Raw genomic sequence first — 20,422 nt, 5'->3', positions numbered from 1 at the left:
CACAGGCATCCATTTGCAATTTGTCGAATGGGTAGCACTGCTCCTAAGGTGAGTTTGTAGAATAGGCAGCACTGTCACAGTATGTTAACTATTGGGGTGCATTCGTTGAATTTTGCTGAAAAGTTTTGCCTGTGGCCATACCTTTTTTTTTTACGTTGCCGGCAACACATTTTCCAGCTGAATATGGCCGAAGAAAAATTTTGACCAAAAACAGTACCAGAGTTGGATATTTCCTAGATACCTTTTCCTGTATAGAGAATCGAGATTGGTCACCATAATGGAGAGCATTATTTATTTGTCTTTTATTTAGGCTATTAATAAGCATATTAGTAAGTTTACTAGTTACATTTAGCGGCTTACTAGCGATCGCACACGAATTTAGGCCTTTACTCACCCTAATTATCGCCTGTCAATGCGGCGAAGCAAATTGCACTGCCCAAAGAAGCGCCATAAAAGTGCCCGTTTGGGCAACGCAATTATTGTTGGGAGGCTAGAGGTTAAATCCTAGCTCAAGCCCCAAAGAAAATCGATTGAATTCAGTGGGGGGATCTACAGAGCTGATCGGCAGACTTTATGGCGATCGATCGCCCGTACTTTACACTTGTTAAATTACAGTTTAAATTAGTTAGCTTATGCGTGCAATTTATAAAAAAAAAACTGTTAACTAACTAACTAACAAACTTTAACTGTTTGTTACTTGTTCTGGCAACTAAATCGGTTATTAAAATTATATGTATGAAAATATATATAGCATTTGTAAAGCGTAGAGTATACATTTACGTATATATAGAGCATATACATATGTATATATATAGTATATATTTAGTTCTTAACATGTAATGGAAATGTTTTGCGCGTTTTCCTTTAATACTACTACGACGCAAGCTAAATGGTGAATCCATCTTCATCCTCCCCTTAGAATAAGCCAATTTGCTTCAGATTGTTCTTTATGATCACATCGGTGACGGCATCAAAGACAAACTTCACATTGTTGGTGTCAGTGGCGCAGGTCAGATGCGTGTATATCTCCTTTTGGTCTTTTCGCTTGTTGAGATTCTCAAACTTCATGCGTATATAGTTGGCAGCCTCCTCAAAAGTGTTGGTACCTGTAAAATATTAATGAATTAGACACCTTCGATGACTTTTCTATGCACAATCATTTACCTGAATACTCTGGGAAGCATATCGTCAAAGGAGATCGCTTTATCTTCTCCTCAAACAGATCCTTTTTGTTGAGGAACAGTATAATAGAGGTTTCCACAAACCACTTTGAGTTGCAGATGGAATCAAACAGCTTCAGGGACTCGATCATGCGATTCATTTCCTCATCCTCGGCTAGAACTAGATCGTAGCCTACGAATCAATAAAGAAAACAATTAAAATTTGTAGCGAATAGTTCTCCAAGGAAACCTACCAGATAGCGCCACACAAAATATAATGGCCGTGACGCCCTCAAAGCAATGAATCCACTTCTTGCGCTCCGATCGCTGGCCGCCCACATCGAACAGTCTGTGAAAGGGGAAACATTATATTTCAATAAGAATTCTAAGGGATCAAGAGGGGGTCTTGACACTCACTTGAAATGCAGTTGCTTGCAGGAGAAATGCGTCTCAATGATGCCCGTGGTCTTTACACGCGTGCGCAGGACATCCTGTTGGGTGGGAATGTAGTTGGGCTGCGCAATGCGATCCAGGGAGTTCAGGTAATATCCCGCCGAGTCGTTCAGCTGGTACTCGCGCGAGCGAGCAAACGACTGCTGCACTCCGCCGTCCGACCAGAGTTTCTTCATCAGCAGCACAATCTCCGGCAGGAGGATGCCCTCATCGGCGGCCGAGGCATGTGTGAAGAACTGGCGGGCAATGTCAGTCTTGCCCTGATCGGCAAACTCAATCTTAAGCCTGCCCATGGCCCGGATGATAACCATCAGGCTCTGTACAGTGTTGCTGTAAACAACGCGGCGGTATTCCTCGCATTCCTCCTGGGAGTAGCCTGTCTCGTGTATGATCTTCATTTGCTTCACTATCGTGGACTTTCCCGACTCTCCAGCTCCTGCAAATCAAATAGAAAACATACAAATTAGAAACATGGGTTCAATTTGAGTGAGCTCATGCAAATCTCCAGCCCTCCAGTGGGTGTGAGCCCTCACATTCGCCAACAATTGAGCGCGTAAAACTGAATGAATCAATGAATGTGTGGCAATAGCAATCAGTAGGGGTAAAGAGGCAGGCAGCATCGAATGAGTCGAGTTTTATGAATGAATCGAGCGCTGTGAAACGAAGCCGCAAAAGCGGTTCAATTGGCAGCGGGTTCAAGAGGCCAAAAAGCTCGCTTAATTGCGCCGGTCATGTTGAAATAAATGAATGAGTAGCTGCTCCTCCTCCAGCTATATGTAGAGTGATATATATAGATATGTGTAACCAGCTTGATCTATTCTTTACGTCTCTAAAACTTTGTACTATACTTTGTCTTCACGGTCTTAAGTTCTCCCTTCAATCGGTTTCTAAGTGACGGGCCCTGAAGTTCAATGAACCCTGGCTCAGCGATTCTTGAAAGTTATCAAAAGTGCGCTGCGGGGCCATAAAATGTATATAATTTGCGAGCACAGAACATGATATTTTATAATTTTGCTGACTACAGGCACAAGTTAGTGGATCGCTATCGATGGATAAACAATAATTTAATCATATTACGTGTCTTCTAGTTTCCCTTTTCTATGGAATTATTGTAAGAAATAAAAACATACAAAAATGGCACTCTGCTACCGGTCTAGGGGTTTTTCTCTTTCAGTTTTAGTTATCAAACGAGATACATATGTACTTATGTATATATTTATGTACATACATACATACATATATACCTATCCGATGTTGGGGCATTGCTGCTGCTGCAACACAATGGCGCATTAAGAAAGCTTTTTGTCTCTCTAGTGTTTTTTTTTTTCGTGAGTGCCGTTTTTCTGCAATGTGGGGCTCCCAGAGATACATTGATGGTTAGGTAAGCGTCAGACTGTACTTTCACTTTTTTCTTTTCTTTGCAGGGCAGGGCTGTGGCAGTACTTGCAGTTTATGATTTTTTTTTTATATCTTTGCAAATAAATCATATACATAGTTGATTTTTAATTTAAGCCAATCCCAACAATGCGCACTAATTTTGCCATAAAGAAAAATGTCGTTAAATGCGAAATTATGGACCAAATTATGGGGTTCCAAAAATAGGTAGCAAAAGAGAGCGAGCGAGAGAGAGAGAGAGAGAGACAGACAGACAGACAGACACACCGATAATGGCCGAGAAAACGGTAGATGAAGACCCTTGCCAATCTGCATACGAATTGTAGGCATTAGTAAATGTTCAAACTTGCCACCGAATGAAAAACGAACCGAAAACCACAAAAACGAACGGCGAAAAAAGGTCAAATTAATAATACTAACAACAAAATCTGCACAAGTGTGAGTGTGTGTGATTGTGCGTGCGGCTCCGTATTCATTTATCAATGCACCGTTAACTGTGCCAAACCATAGGGAAACAGAGAGAGAGAGAGAAAGAGAGACACACACAAAGATCAAACACAGAGAGGAGGCAAAACGAAAGAGAGAAGAATGAGAGAGCTATAGCAACGGCGGTTAGCACAAAGCGTTCGTAAGCCTCATTTACAACCTCATTATCGTCCGCCATGATGATCATAATCAAACGGTATTATAATGAGTCTCTCCCCAGGAGAACCTTCTTCGAAATATTCAGTTTACGAATTGAACGGAACGACGAATAGAATGGTGACTAAAACCCCTGGCGAAAAGATGGAAACAATCATACGGAAAGAAGTGCTTTGCGCCATGAGTAATCGTGTTAAATGGCGCCTGAACTCAGTCTCTCTTATCGAAGGGGGTGAGCAGACTCGTAAAGAGGAAAGGGAAATGTGTTAATCAGCGGGGAGCTTGAAATTTTCAGATAGTTGGGGAGCCACAATTTAAAAGTAAACAATTAAAACAGATGAAATAGAGCCATAAAACGGAAACGCCAGCCCAACAACTTCCACGCAAATCTTTCTTATCATTGAATTTCATTTTCTTTTCTTTTTATAATTTAAAGTTCCATCAATTATTGAACTCGAATCTGACGTAAAAGGTCGTTTAGCGATTATTTTGATAAGCGTAATGAATACGAGGGTGTGCAGGGGCATAAACATATTGATACCGTACACATATGTACATAGAAGTGTATTTGTTATAGTATATAAATTCTTAAAAAAATATTGTTGATTAAATTGCTATGTTGATAGTCTGTTGGTTTGGATGGTTTTCTGGTATTGGTGGGGCATACGACGGGCGCATCATGTGCTTGAATTTTTGTTGTTGTTGCCTTCTTCGTATTCTTTTTCGGCCAGATATTGTATGTGTGACCTATATAAGAGTCTTACTCATGCCCCAAATGCGGCTAAAGCACGCTCTCCCTCTCTCGCGCCTTTTCTCTTTTTAAAGTAAAGTCAAATATCGTGAAAAATACAATAACAATTGACATTCTTTTCCCCTACAACATGAAATATTTTCGTGAGAGAAAATAACAAATTTTACAATAAGAAAAGAAAGGGAGAGTGACAATAAATTGAGTGAGGGGTACTTCAACTGTTGTTTGGCCAGACACTCCCCGCATAACAATAGTAAGCGTTTTTATTAAATTTACACAATAAACGCAATGTTGAGGGCTGCCAATTCCAATTCTCAATCCCCATCCCCATCCTATTTCCAGTTCAGTTTCAATCCCATGTCACAACCGCCTTTGCCATCGCAGCTGCATTTGGTGGCGGGGCCATTTATTTGCGCTAATATCGTTCACCCCACTTTAAATGTCAGTACAAATGAAAAAGCAACAACATCACCAGCAGCACAGCAGAGCCCCCTCCTGGCCAATTAGTCTGCTTCCAGCATGTTTTGCGTGTGTTGTGTCTGTGTGTTGGAGAGTGGGAGAAAGAGTCTGTGCAAAGGAGAGAGTGTGTGACAGCCAACGACAAGTTTATTAATATAAGGTGAGGAATTCCAAATCCTCCCCCTCTTTGTGCCGACAACTCAAGCAAAATACGCGATCATCCTGAAAGCGCTGCCGCACCTTACATAAATATACCTTGGTCAGAGAGCGAGAGAGAGAAAGAGAGCGCAAGCGCAGCAGCAACAACACCGACCACAAACACATCGAAAAGATCACAGTAGTTTCTGTTTATAAAGAAAATTCCCTAAGAAGTTTTTCCAGCTCCCTGGAAAGGCAAAGCAAACAACCCACACAGCTACAATAAAACCAGCAACAATTGTTAGGCAGAAAAATGCAAGTGGTGCAAGGTGTTTTCTTGTTGCCCATAAATAAACCAGCACTGGCTGCAACGCTCTGCAACAGCGTTTGTGTTTTTTGTTCGAAAAACTGAAAACGGTAGCAGGAGAGGGGATGAAAATATCGTACAAAGATGTCGGAAACGCCTAAATTTCCGCACGTTTTCCAAAACCGGTTCCCACAAATATTCGACTGCTTTCCACAAGCAATTTTATGTCGCCCAGTGTTTTCGATATCGTTCGAGAGCACACAAATATATCACATATATTAGCCTTACCGCCTCCCCCCGACATTCCTGACCAAGCAGATGACTTAGTCATCATCATCTTGGGAGACGCTTCATTAGCAAATCAGCAGCAGGCGGGAAAAGTGCAACAAGATTGTTGCAGGGCCTGGAAAAAAGTCATTCCATTGTTTTCCAAAGTGCATGGCAATGAAAATGAAAAGTACGAGCTCTCACACAATGGCGTATATCTAGCGGAGTGTGTGGAAATTTAATTGCAGAAGGTTAAGACGAGAGCCGCGGCATTTCATTTCAGTGCATAAGAGAGTGTCAGTTTTCGCAGTGGTAGGGGTGGCGAACGCGCCGCAGAGGTCGGGTCAAATGCGATACGATGTTGACGCCGCAGCGCTTCAATGGAACGAAACCTCAGGCTAACGATGCAAGTGCCAGGCCTCGACGCCCCACTATCAACCATCTACCGCAGATCGAAAGAGCCACAAACATGTTTCGGTTGCCATTTCGATGGCGCAGCGCCCCACTTGTTGGAGCCAAGTGCGTGCCGGCGACGATGAAAATTGAGAATCGAGTATCGCAGTCGCCACTCCGCTCCGACATTTGGTTTCAATTTACGTTCTATTCCCTTATCTGCAAACGAATTATTAGACATGTGCATTGCATAATGGCCACATTTCAAACATACACAAAGGGGAAATTTGTTGAGCAGACACATGGAGTCTGGGTTTTCCCATATCCTGGGTCCAAAACTCACCACAGCCAAAAAAAAAAAAACCCACCCATGTCCTCAGGCAGTCTGACAAAAACCAGGCCAAGCCTCAGACCAAACATTTTAAAATTAATTGCATTTTCAGAATACTGAGTAACAAATTATTTGGTAAAGGGGAAATAACACATTAGAGACGCACCCAAAAGCAGCAGTTTCACCTCCGATGCGGCACGTTCACCCTCCGCTCGCAGCGCCCGATCGATGTTCTTCGAACGTTCGATGGCTTCTTTATCTCGTGCTGTACTCACGGCACAACCCATTTTCTTCAAATTATCGCACTTCGGTCGTTAATCCAGAGGTTGGCAACTATTTCACTGTAATTTTTCGTAGTTTTCAGTTTTCACAAGCGTTTTCGGCACTTTTAATTGAGCGCAGATGCGGCTGCGCGTCGGCTGTACACTTTTTTGTTTCCTTCTCCTTCTTTCAAACACACACAAACGCACACTTGGACAGAAGCGTACGCATACACAAAGGGGCGACGCAGGCGTAGCGGCTCTATCAAGTTCAATTTTCAATATAGTACAATTTAATGCTAGGGCGGCACTTACGCCGTTTACTTCTTTGTATTTAATTTTTGCTAATCCGCCGATCGGTTTGCTTAAAAAAAAACGCTGAAGAATGAATCATTTAACGACCAGTGTGATCATCGACTTATCGATCAAATATACCGTCCGAGCCCCAGAAACATACCAAAATATACCGTCTCATTTTAAAAATATACCATAAATATACTGACGCGTTCAAGCTCTATTATACATATTCCTCGTTTTCGATATTCCGTGCAATATAACTAACTAAATAGAACCCTCAGCTCTGCCTCACATAATTTTATCCGATTGATGAATCAATTTCCTACTTGACTGGTTTATTTTAAAAACTTGCTTTTATTGAATTTTGCCTAAGAAAATGTTTTAGCAAAAAAGTTAAAACAAAAAAAAAACGTAAGAGACTTATCGTTCTTATTGCTTAATTTTTATATTCCGTTGAATAATGCTGGCTAACTAAAACCCTCAGCCCTGCCCACATAGTTTTATCCTATTGATGAATACATTTTCTACAAGATTAACTAAATTGAAGTACTCCCATTTATTTTATTTTAACTAAAACAAGGTTTACGCAAAAAAGTTCAACAAGAAAACATTGGCAACGTAAGTTGAATGTCACGTCATTTCTTACTGGTAGCTTGTCAATCGGAGTATGGGCATTTGTAGACCCTATTTTGTTAATTTCATATGAATATTCTGGTTTTCTAAACTTCTTTTTAAAACGTTATTAATAAAGACCTTTTCTCAGATTGATATGTTTTAGACAAATTCATGCATATGATGAGTGTATAACTCGATCCCGATACCCATTCTTGATCTCTGTAAGAAGACAATAAGCTGCAAAATATCGTTGAAATAGCTTTAAAACACAGACTGACTAATTTCTGGATATATTGGAGCTTGAGATGATACACATTTTCTCAATTCTATCATATCCATCTCCCCAGGGTATGCGGAATGTTTTCCACGTTTTCTAGGCTCATGAGTCTGGCTGCAATTTAATGTTGCCGCAACTTTTGAGAATCTAAGAATGACTATGAAAATCGCCAAAAATGCATTTCAAACTTGCTGCAGCATTATGTTTCGCAATGCATTTTGGACGAGTTTCATTGGCCGAAAGCAAAAATCGCGTCGTTTCCGTTTCAAAACCGTTTCAGTTACCAAAACCGGTTCCATTAATGTGCACTTTGAAAATGAAATTTAATTTACCGATATACCGTAAGTATACCGTCTGCTCAATTTTGGCGTAAGAAAATACCAAAAAGTATTCAAAATACCGTAAACGGTTACCCTGCCCGTTTTGGAGACGAAAAGCCGATTTTGTCTTCAAGGTATGTTGTCCTCACACGCGAGGTGAGGTTCGTACGAAACTTGCATCTTGTTATGCTTGTTGTCCATACCCTTTTTTATGGCCCATTTAAAATTACGAATCATTTTTTCGTTGCACGAGAGGGCAACAGTGTAACCGTCTGACCCTCAGAAATACCGGAAAAATACCGATGTAAAACGAACCTAGCCCACTTAAACCTCCTTGATTTAAAAAGTGTTACAACTTGAGCTAAACCGTTAATAATTATTCTTCTAGATTCATCCTAAGCCGATATCTTTTCGTGGAGGGTATTAAAATGCCAATTCTCCATGATCATAAGTCACACTCCTCGAATTTGATATTCTGATTGACAAGGATAAGTGAAATAAGTAGTGCACGGAACTACGATTTGAGCGGTCACCGACAGGGTGACTCACTTAAGGGATTTTAATTAGATTTAAAATATACCGAAATATACCGTGTCATTTTAAAATATACTGATGTAAAAATGAAGTGTCATATACATCGCTGGGCGCGGAGTGTGACCAAATGTGCATGCTCTACGGTTGCACAGTTTTGTGTTACTTAACAATAAAATCTGTTAAGAATTCAAATGAAAAGATGAAAGGCGTAGAATGGCACTGCAAAATTGGGTAAATCCAGTCTTGCGGGATAGAAATAAATTAACATGTCTTTATCTATGAATAAATTAATAAAATGTGTAGTAGTAGTAGAGTAGTAAAATGAGTATAAAGCTAATACATTATAATATCCATTTAATAGACTTTCATTCGACAGACTTAATAAAGTTTGTTTCCCATCTGATTACTGGCTTGCCTTGCCCCCTCATTACATAAACATAAAACTATTTGATTACAAGTAGTTGCTGTTTATTAGGGAAGAGTTTTCTTTAAATAGTCTTTATGCTTTTTGCGCGTTTTTGTTTAAACTAATAAAATAATGGAGAGTAATAATAATATGGACAGTTTATGAATTAATTTGTTTCAGATATTGTTTTTTTTTTTGTTTCAACGATCAAATAATTGAGATTAATAATAATTTGGAGAATTTATTTCAGATATGCATATGCTGCGCAGCGTGGACTGACTGATGAGCAATTGCTAAACGGGACGGGACCCCTACACAAGGGATTTAGACAAAGGACACGTGAATCTAATGTAGAAAATCAAATATAAGAATGAGCCGTTGTTTTCATAAAAAATTTTAATTTCGAAGAGATTTTATTTGTGTAACCGTAGAGCATTCACCCCTGAACACTCACTGCCCATAGCGAAATGTAGGATACTTTTGGTCGACCAAATATTTCGTCGATCTGAGAACTAGGCTTACAATTTCGTATATACTCGTATGTAATATATTTGCCGGATTGCCGAATCTGGATCAGATCGGGTCATTATTATAACCAGAAAGAAAAAATTTAACTGCAGTGGCTATGCAACCCCCTTTCATGCGTTTACTCACTCGCTCTATCTCTCACACACTCTTTCTCGTGCAGTGTCTCCGGTTGAGGAGAGCGGCTGTTGTTGGTTTAAGAAGAGTGAAAGAGAGAGAGACAGATATAGCCAATACAATATCGGAAAAAGGAAAATTCTAAATTATTTTGAAATTCTAATAAAATAGGTCATTAGAAGAAAAGAGCACAAACCTAGTGCAAGAACTAACATTAGAAGAAAACTCGCGGTCGACAAATAAATTCGTCCCTTTTGCGAACAGCGATACCAAAAGGCAGAGAGAGAGAGAGAGAGAGAATTCGGCAGTCATCGGCTCCGAGACCAATTCCGGCGCTTACGTATAAAATGTATTGTATATGATTTAGGTATTAAGGTATTAAGATACCTGGGCTCCCCGATCCTGGCATCACTGGAAGATGCCTCGAAGAGGACGCCAAGGGAACTTACTGCGTTTGCTAAAATACCTCGGTTCTCGAGGGCTTTCAAACCTCATAAGCACCCCCGCGACGGTTCATACCCCTCCATCCGGGTAACTAAGGGCCATACTGGCCTATGCGTGGCCCCACTGAGGGGCTACCTAACCTAACATAACATAATCAATAATAAGTCTATGTATGTATATACTGACTGATTATCGGCAAGGACCGCGGCTCACAACATTCCCTCTCGTTGCAGAGTCTGAATCAAATCGTATCACTATTATAGCCAGATGGAACAATTGAAATTTAAGTGGCTTAGCTTTATGAAGGAATAAAATAACAGGTTCAAAAGATAAGTGCACGAAACAGACTAAGCATCCAGAGGCGTAGCGGGAGACGGATATGGTAAGAATTTGGCGAGAACGGGAGAAGATCAACTGATGATGGCGGGAGCGGAAGCGGACTACTGCGTGTTTCCGTGTCGGAGAACCGAAAATATTGTATACCCACAAGTATTGCAAAATTATGAAAGGATTTTAGAAATACAATAGTAACAAAAAATTAGTAATAATTAATACACTCTGTAAGAGCACTAACCATGTAGTAGATAGTGCGGGTATACGTGTTTGTTGACGGTTGCCTCCCTGCGGGCGTGGTCTTCTTGGCTGGCGGTGGCGGCTCAGATTTTGCCTTCCCGGCTAAGGGAGTGCTGGCGTGCCAAGTTCTTGGAGCAGCGTGTTCGCACGCTGCAGTTCGGTGGGAGCTTTACGCTTTACAGCGTTTTAACAGACAACATAGCCTCTCCTCTGTATTTTCGTTGTGCTCGTCTTGCGAACAATATTGGCGAATTGCATTTGCTCGAGTTTTCCAATCCCACTATAATCATTGACATTGCATTATTTCCAAATTTGCCCTTTGCTTTCCCCCTTTGTTTATTGTTAAAACGTTTAATGGAAAAATAAACAGTCAAAATTTGGTTCTGCGAATGAAGGCGATCTGCCCCCTCCCTCTTCATCTCCCTCTTCCACTTTCCCTTTCCCCGCAATGTGCATGCAGCCCGCTGAAAAAGTTCTCAGTGCCCTGGAATACATAATATTTGCTTTTGGGACACAACTCCATTCAAATTATGATTCGGCGGTTCCTGGGCTGCCAAATGTTTGCAGTTGCATTTGGGAACTAGTCGAAGATGGAATGTATCGAAAGAGTGTCTCGAAAGGGGTCTTGGGTGGGAGAGGTACAGCCGGCTTTCCTCAACCAATTAATCTAAACAAAAACATAGAGGGACAGAGAGAGAGAGACAGGAAGATTGGGTCGCAGTGCAAAAGTTTCACTTCCAGCGGGGGACGTCATATGTTGAGAGAGGTGAAGGTGAGGATGGGGGTGCGGAGGCCATCAACGGGTCATGATTTACACATGTTTACACGAAATGTGCAGCGGTTGAAGGGAAGGGGGACGATCCCGTATGAATGAATGATTGCAGCTCTGAACTGCGCCTGCTTCTTTCTCTGCTGCACCCGCTGCAGTCACTGCTGCTGCATTGGTGTTGTAATTTATCCAGCTAGAGAAATATGGATTTATGCGGTTAGGCAGGGGAAGAGAGGGGTACATGTCAGGGGGCTCATCGCTTTGGGTGGTCGTTCGCCCCCGACTGCTGGGGCACATGTAAAGCGCATGCCTTGCGCGTCGCTGCTCTCATTGTTATACCCTCACAGAGGGTATTATTCTTTCGAGTATATGTATGTATGTATGTATGTTTTCCAGAATCATTTCAGTCTCTATAAAAAAATTAAGATATGTTCTTGATCAGCTGAATCTATATACAATATATCTATAATTAAGTTAATTTGAATAAAAACCAGTGTATCTTTGTTATAAAGCCGGGAAATGATCGATCTGCTAGGGTATCTGATGCTTCGGCACCCGTGGAAAGCCTTCCATTGATTTGCTATTTGCTGATGCCAACAAAATTGACGAACGACGTCGGCATTGCTCCAAAACTTCAATCGGCGCGCATGCAACAACAACAACTAAACCCAAAGAAAACAGCAACTAGAAGAAGAAGGAGAATATAAAGAAGAAGCAACAACAGCAAGAGCAAAGGCAATTAAAAGGATGGAATGGAAGGAGGAAGGCCTTGAAATAGATATACAGTTAATCCGATCGTTCTCTCTGTCGCACAAACTCTCTTTCTTATCTAACATTCTCACTCCACTCTCCAGAGAGCTCGACATGAACATGCATATGAATGTACATATGTATGTATGTATGTACTTACGAGTGCATACATGTACCTCGTGCATCTGTATGTGGGAGAGTTTGGCACATGTGTTTGCTGTGTTTTGGGCAAACCCAAGATTAAGAAGATTAATTTCCCTGATAATTTGGGAACACGATTTTCGAAAAACTTTTTCGAACCGTTGAAAGGTTGAACAGACGTTCTCCCATTCCAACAATGCCCCCCACTATCCTTCTCCACTCAAAACTGAAGTAAAGTTGCAGACTGCAGACGCGAAACGTTTAAAGACTATTGATGGATTCTTCCCGACCGACGCCGCTTTTTCCGCCGTCCGCCGTCCGCCGTCCGTCACCCGTCGATCGTCGAATGCATCTTTCAATGGATTTTCGGCACTTTTCCTAAAGTCTTCAATGGGCCGACAAGTAGAAAAAATAAATGATGGGGTCCATGTCGAAGCGGGAGGATAAGTGTGAACGAAGGGGTTGTGCGGAGAGGGGAAGCGATAATTGGGATAGGAAATCGAATAGAATTTGATTATATTTAAGGATACAATCATTCAGTAATTTAATGTACTGAAAAATCCTTCACATTACTTCCCCCAAAACAAAGCAATAACTGGATTTGGTTTCAAAAATTCAGACGAGGTACAGCATTTGAGTTTAGTTTTCTATAGCTAGCAGCAAGCGAATTTCTTGAAATTTCAAAATAAAATCGTACAAAATTTTTCATCCTTTAAATAAATCTAAATTATTCGCACAGCAAACATGTTTCGCATCACGTCCACTTTTAAAAAATTCAGCGATGTTTTCATGACCGCTCAACGTTATAAATCCAACAAGAAAGATTCTTGCGGAAAGAAAGAGGATCCCTGCAAGAAGAAAGAGGATCCTTGCAAGAAGAAGGAGGATCCTTGCAAGAAGAAAGAGGATCCCTGCAAAAAGAAGGAGGATCCCTGCAAGAAGAAGGAGGATTCCTGCAAGAAGGATGATCCCTGCAAAAAGAAGGCGGATCCATGCGGAAGAAGTAAGTTTAGTCCCATATAATAATCGGTTTTTAACCCTTCCCCAATTTGTAAAGCAAAACAGCCCACGGGTCCCAAATGCAAGGGCAAGGGCGGAGCTGGAGGATCGGGAGAGTGCAAGAAAGGCAAGAAGTAAAATGGAAAAAATTCAAAAAATCTAAAAAAAAAAAAACAACTGAGAAATGAAACAAATTTATCTCAGTGGGCCAATCGAAACACATACTTCCATTACATTTCCGAAATCAGTAAGCCGAAATTTTCAGTATCCCAAACACTAGAACTCGATTCTCCTCGAACTGGTTTTTTTCTGGCGCTCTACCTGTGAATATAACACTATGTTCCTATTGGTATCCAACAATACTCTGCTGATCCTCAGGCATCGCGTGTCCAATGGGAATGGAATTGGTCTCTTCAGCACTCTCTGGAAAAAGTGCAAGGGGTTCCAGAAGGATGAAAATACCGAGGTGTTTGAAGAAAAGGAACCCAAACGATAGAAGGTAATATCAAATAGTTAATGCATAACATGATCTTTCTTGATGTAGAGTTTATTCTTTCCTTTTTTCTAGCAGAGGGAACGATTCCCCCTGCCGAATAATGGATTACCATATTGTTGCCGGGGGCCAATTTTACAGCAAGATCATAAAACGGAACGCGCGCAGACATTATAAAGCCATAAAGCAACAACTAAGATCAGAGCAAAAATAGCCCAAAAACGGCAGGGAGGAGGCACTACATAGACAAGTGATAAAAGTGAATTTCCATGGGCAGTTTACGATGTACTATGTATGTCTCTAACTCTCCGCCGACCTACCATATGAGGGACCCATAGGCCGTACCCAAGTCGTAGCGGAGAATCATCAAAATTTAAAGTGAACAATATTGAGAAATACAGAACCTAATTTGGGGAAAAATATTATTATGATTGTTGCATTATTCTGGGGAAAAACTGCATTGTATCATCTAGCAGGTGCTTAAAAGAGCCCCCGCGTACTACTGCGATTTCTCAGCTCTCAATGCGAGATCATCTGGTTCCCAAATTCACGACAAAAGTTCAGACACCGGGGAATCCATAAATTTCCCGCTTGAAGGTGGGTGGGTCAGAGGATGCTTTTGAATGCTTGGATGGTCCATATACCCCATCTCCTGCACTCGTTTCTCCTGCTCTTCCTCCGATTTTATGGCAATTCAATTGCACTGGCACTGACTTTTGTTTCCTGCTGCTGCTGCTGCTGTTGCCTCTGGCTCTCCCTCCTACGTTTCGTCGCAGGGCAGGTTGCAGCCGTATGGCTCTGGCCGTGTAAGATCTGTATTTTTGGTTTTTTCTCCTAGGCCTAATGTAAACAACTGATAAAATAAAATTCCCCTTCCATCACGGGCACGGGTCGCGTCGCACTTGTCAGCCCAAGAGTTGGGAATGGAATAGAAAATTTGTTCTGCTACCGCCTGATTTTCTGATTTTCTATTGCCTTGGATTTCCCAATGCGATTGATCGTTGTAATACTTATATGAGAAACTCTCGATTTTTTTTTTTTTTTGGTAATTATTACTTGCTTCCCCAATGTAAACAGATTGAAGCGGCTAATTTTAGTTGATGAGATTATTTGATTTTCCTTTACGATTCTGCGGCCTCATATTGTTGGTGTAACGTTTGAAATCATAAAAATGGGGTTATCAAAAATCCTTTTGAAGATTGGTGGGTTAGCAAATGTTCTACACTAATATTTTGCGGGATTAAGTACTATATACAGATACAGATGCAGATGTTTTGGATTTATATTAAAATCTCTTTATTCTTTTGTATTATATTGCTATTCTATTTTGTCTAAAAGTAATTGAATCGTACTTCTGTTCTGGGGCTCAGGTACAGGTATTTCTATCCAAACCAGCCCTTCTTGCCGCCCTTGCCGCCCTTGCCTCCTTTTTTGTTGCACGGATCCTGATCGCAGCAATTCTGCTTTTGACAGGAATCCTCGCAGCAGTCATTCTGGCAGGAATCCTTCTTGCACTGATCCTGGCAGCAATCTTGCTTCGGACAACAATCCTGTTTGGGGCAACAATCTTGCTTTGGGCAACTGTCCTTCTGCTTCGGGCAGCAGGACTTCTTCTGGTTGGAGTCCTGGCAACAGTCCTTCTGGTTGCCCTTCTTGGACTTGGTCCTTCGGGTGGACATCAGGGCATCGCTCATCTTCAGGAAAGTGGAGCTCGTCAAGCGATTCATACTGGAATTTTGATTTATATGTTGCCTCAACGATGTGTGTTTCTAAATTATACTGACATTCGACTGACAGACATGTGTGTGAGGGTTTTCCTTCCTCTCAAAATGTTGCTATGTTTGCAGTTTTGGGTTTTCGGTTACATATTTCCTAGAGTCCGGGCTACCGACTGCTTCTCAAGTGCCGACCACACATTAGCCGTGATGATGTCCCCGTCCCAGTCATTGCAAGAGGAGGGGGAGAAACGTCCAGGCGGCGCCATGTCAAAATATTTGTCGTCAATTGGTTCGTCGTCAATTTATGGTGTGGATAATTAGGCGACTGCTGCGTCAGGATGTCGCCGTCGATTAAACCATAGAGAAATTTAAATTTATTTGATTTTTTCTCCTTTCCCCTCCCGTTGACGATGAAACATCCACTCGAACATGATACATATGTGGTCTGGGTAACCGATCTTGTTTTTCTTTTCACTAATGATCGCGTGATGATTAGCTGTCAGGGGAGAGACCTACATATGTATGTACAAACATATACTCGTATGTGATCTTGTTGTTCATGAGGGTTCAAGGTGCCTGAAAGCAATACTCATTTATAAAAAGGAATCTTTGACAGGCATCGATCTGGTTTGGAGACTATTCCTACATAAATGTAGTTTGAAGATAACTTTCATTGATATTCTGATCGCAGAATTCCACTGTGATCAGCGAAATATCTTTATAACCCAAAGTTTCAGCATTCAACTGTCAAGTTTTTAGAATCAGTTCCACCAATCATCATGACATTTCAATGCTGGCTGGGGCATATTTCACCCTCAACTCGGATCAACGGATATTTTTAGGCCTCACAGGTGCGCTGCCCTCGAAGGCCAGAGACCAAGACCCATAAAAAATACCCCCACAATACGGGAAAAGGAGAGGGGGGAGCTACAAAAGGCCAGGAATAAGAACAAAGAGAAAAGCGAACGACAGGGAGAAGCACACAGAACCAATGACGACAATGAGCGTCAAATGAAACGAAACAGATGCCAACCAATCCAATGGATGCGATCGAAGGAATACTGGAAGATCGAAGTTCGGATCGGGCGAACGTTGGGCACTTTTCACATAATCAGCAATGGGGGCTGCTTCCTTCCAATTTGGCCAGAGAGCGCTTAAACCAAAAGATTAATTACTGCTAACGTTGCGGAATCGATGAGAAGCAAGTAAATTCCCCCATTTTCATCGTATATCGCATCAGATGTTCTATGTACAATCTGTATCTGTATCTGTATCTGTTTCCTGTGTCGCGGTCCCTTCCGATCCGATCAGCACGGATTTGTTGGGAGTGAGTCAACGTCAACGCATTCTTAAGTACCGGCTATTAAACTAAAATCTAAACAAGAGAAAAACCGGACCCCAAAGTGGAAATGGCTTTTGTGTGAGGATCGGATTGTCGATTGCCGTTTGCCGATCGATTGAGAGTGCTTGTGCTCCCCCAAAAACACTGCTTCCTATACAAAGTTGCATACTTTTTTTTTGTAGATCTCTCTCTCTCTTTTTCTATATTTCTCTCTCTTTTCTTCTTTAGATTTATCTTGGCTTTTCTCGCTTTTTTGTTGTTGTTATTTTCTCAATTTTTGTACATTTGGCGCCATTATTGCGCACCAAAATGGATCGCAAGTCTATAAATTCTTCAGTTTTATTGCGACCGCTTCGACAGCTGAAAGGCGTAAAGCGCCAGACGAGGGAGGGCATACAGAAGGGAAGTGGGGGTATAGCTGGAGAGGAAGAGAAGGTAGTGGGATTTGAACTTTTACGATAGCTGCCATAGTTTGCATAGTTTGGCAATGGCATCGACAAAACGGCAAATTCTTGGCCATCTTGCGCAAGGCGTCGGCCATCTTGGATACACATAGAGCTCCACACATACGAACACATGGACATATCACAGCGGCAAAGGTGTTTATGGGCCCCCAGAGAAGTGCCAAAGTGTGGTAATCGTTGGGTCACAACAGGAGGCAAAGATTGAAAATCCAAGGGGTCTGGTAGAAGTAAGGCCAAAAGAATGAGAGGAATCTGGCTTTAATGATAAAACTTGGTATTGAATATAGTTTTTGATAGACGGGTAATTGTTTTTCAAGGCGTTTTAATGCTTAAAACATTTTCCATTGTACAATCTTGTATATGTATATTTTATTTGATTATTATTTTCTTTGATTTCTTTTGAATTAAGTAATTGAAAATATATATATATAAAAGGAAATATATATCACAAATATAAATGGGGATAGACTTCCGTATCTATCCGTACCCTGTTTACCACTAAAAACTTTACACCAATCAATCCATAACATCCAATCCACAAAAGTTTGTCAACTCAACCACACCGATCCAACCAACCAAACGGTATCCGCGAACCACTCAAAACACAGAACAGCTCCCGTTTAATGGAGAATTAAGCGTTGGTATCGCATAAATATTTACAAAAACAGACAAACAAAGTCGTGGGAAACAACAATAACAACTTAAGAGGTTTATAGTTAAAAAAAAAGGAAAGAAAATAATATTCTGTTTGTGTATTTCATTTTGTGTTTTTTTTTTTCGACCAACCAACACGTGATCGTAATCAAAACTCTGAGACAGAGACAGAGACAGAGAGAGAGCAAATCATTTGATGCTATCGGAGATTGGAATCATTTTGAGTGAGATCTAAGCAACAAATTGCACAGACGAATATCTAAATATTTAAACAAAATGTTGGTCAGCCAGTGGCAAGCGCTCTATGGTCAGGGGGGAAAGTTTAACTAGACGGCATAATTTTCGGGGCAGCAACTCTTGTGTAAATATTTTGAAATTCTTGTTGCGATACACAAAGAAAAATAGTGTTAATTATTGATTGAATATATAAATATGAAGACATATGTTTACATATATTGAGTAGATATAGAATAAATAAATATTAAACAAGAATATTCATCCAAAGTTTGGAAATTGTATAAAATCAAATTTCAATATTCCCTTCAAATGTATCCCTGTTTTTCCAAATGTATGTACATACCATCTCTTTCTCTCACTCTCTCTCTCTCCCTCTCCCTCTCCCTCTCCCTCTTCCACTAAACTGATCTTTGCTCTGGACTTTTTGAGGCGTAAAAACTGTTTAATAATTAGTGGGCGTGGCAGATCGAGAATCGGGATGGCAGAGGAACGAGGGCTCCGTTTAGATGCAATTGTTTGCTTTTACCAGTTGTTGTAGGTCAGTGTGCAAAAACAATTCCAAATGCTGCTCCTTCTTCCACTATATACAAAAAGATGGTCATGGTGTTGGTTCTATGAGATTGTGTGTTTAGAGTAAAGCGTTTAATTGTTCAATGTTTATTAAAACTACAGTTTATACAATGCCAGAGAGATGCAAACTGGAGCGGAGAGAGATGGATAAAGATACAGAGAGAGAGAGAGAGAGAGAGATTAGGGTCATCAATGGGATGCGATTGGATATGGTGTATGGTATAATATTGGATTGTAGTATTCTTTAGAGAAGGCGACGGCAATGGCAACCCGTCGTATACACAATTTTGTTTACAAACATCGCATAGTAGTAAACAATTTTCGGCCATTTAATAACATTAACATTAAAAATTAAAAGCAAAACAGAAGCCATACCATACCATACCATACCGTACCATCGAACGATCTATGCAGACTTATCGCTTTATTATGATTATCTGAACTTGAAAAACGGAACAACAATGTGGAATGATGACAGCTTTTGTTTGGGAATTCCCTTGGTCTATGTTTACTATGACTGTTTCGGTGGCTACAGCAGGGGCAATGGCTATTCCATTGAAGAGGAGCGGAGCTCACTCTGGGACGACTCTAGGACCTGGATCGCACTGATGTGATATGCGGATCGATTCGAAGATGGCTACTTGATCGTAATCTGTTGGCCGAACGGAACTGTTGACCCAGTTATGGGTGACGCACATGGAGCGCGATGTGTGGTCGCTTGGCCAGTGCATTGGCTGAACGAACGCCTTATAGCTTGATGGCTATAAATAACCTCCTATAAAGACAAGATGTCGTACCGGGAAATGCAAAAATAAAACCTGACAGGGATGCCGTGTCCGGCAGATATTCAGCGATTTATAAACATATTTTTGACCAAATTACTGCCCGACTGAATCATCAAAGTGCTGATCAGAAGGATAGAGACTAGGAAGCTTTGGATGTAGAATCTAACAAACTTACACCTAAACTTCTAAAGACACATTTGAATAAATTTCTCGATTGACTTATTGCTTAATTTATCATCATGCTACATTTACCATATATATACATAGTTAACACCTTTCTTGGAACTATGTATATGCCAGAATATACCCATAATTTCGATAATTCGTAGTCATTGATCCTCCGTGTTTTCTGGGGATCCAATGCAATTAATAATTTTCTTGCATCAGTTCAGGGTCCATGATCTATTGGGGACTGTTTAATTTATTCCTCACCCGACGATAAATTCCTGAAACGCAAACAGAAAAAAAAAAAGAGAAAAGAAAAGCCAACAATAGGTAGAAGTAATAATAATCAAAAGTAAAATTAATTTATGGCCGCCAAAAACGCAGAAGCCGTAAGAAAAATGGCCAAAAGTGAAAAGTATCTTTGCGCTCCAATGGAACCACTAAAGAACTGGGTAAACTCGGCAATTGCTTTCGGAAATTCGTGGAAAATTGCGAGTGGCTTGAGAAGCGAGTATTTGCCAAAAATCCAAGGAAATTAAAATATCTTTCAGACGGCCAGAAAATAAAACGGCATGAATTTTCCATACCGATTTTCCCCCCTTCCGATTTTCCCAATCTGACAAATAGAATTTCGTGAAATATAAACAAAACTCCGCCTCCTCTGGTGTCTC

At 40.9% G+C, this 20,422-nt stretch overlaps 3 protein-coding genes across 4 annotated transcripts; 1 reads left to right on the top strand and 2 right to left on the bottom strand.

Annotated features, from left to right (window-relative positions):
• Positions 1-269: 269 nt before the first annotated feature.
• Positions 270-6,978, bottom strand: LOC108152293 (G protein alpha i subunit). Its single transcript, XM_017281515.2, has 5 exons — positions 6,463-6,978; positions 1,578-2,049; positions 1,415-1,509; positions 1,165-1,353; positions 270-1,106 (listed from the first exon to the last, which is right to left on the bottom strand). Exons 1-5 carry the CDS (start codon positions 6,581-6,583, stop codon positions 916-918), a joined length of 1,068 nt encoding a protein of 355 aa, XP_017137004.1. The 5' UTR covers positions 6,584-6,978; the 3' UTR covers positions 270-915.
• A 5,954-nt stretch (positions 6,979-12,932) lies between these two features.
• On the top strand, positions 12,933-14,241 carry LOC108165548 (sperm-specific protein Don juan). Of its 2 annotated transcripts, none has more exons than XM_017301625.2 (3): positions 12,933-13,327; positions 13,382-13,822; positions 13,895-14,241. In XM_017301625.2, the coding sequence occupies exons 1-2, from the start codon at positions 13,069-13,071 to the stop codon at positions 13,459-13,461; spliced, it is 339 nt and encodes a 112-aa protein (XP_017157114.1). In that variant the 5' UTR covers positions 12,933-13,068; the 3' UTR covers positions 13,462-13,822; positions 13,895-14,241. The 2 variants fall into 2 exon arrangements, with proteins under 2 accessions (XP_017157114.1, XP_017157113.1); XM_017301624.2 differs by having other exon boundaries at positions 13,892-14,241.
• A 957-nt stretch (positions 14,242-15,198) lies between these two features.
• Positions 15,199-15,543, bottom strand: LOC108165459 (keratin-associated protein 5-1-like). The gene has a single exon (XM_017301497.1). It carries the CDS (start codon positions 15,541-15,543, stop codon positions 15,199-15,201), a length of 345 nt encoding a protein of 114 aa, XP_017156986.1.
• Positions 15,544-20,422: the final 4,879 nt, after the last annotated feature.

The sequence above is a fragment of the Drosophila miranda genome, chromosome XR, assembly GCF_003369915.1.
Source record: "Drosophila miranda strain MSH22 chromosome XR, D.miranda_PacBio2.1, whole genome shotgun sequence".
NCBI lineage: Eukaryota > Metazoa > Arthropoda > Insecta > Diptera > Drosophilidae > Drosophila > Drosophila miranda.
The sequence above is the reverse complement of the archived record's forward strand: the minus strand, read 5'-3'. Positions and strand labels throughout refer to the sequence as shown.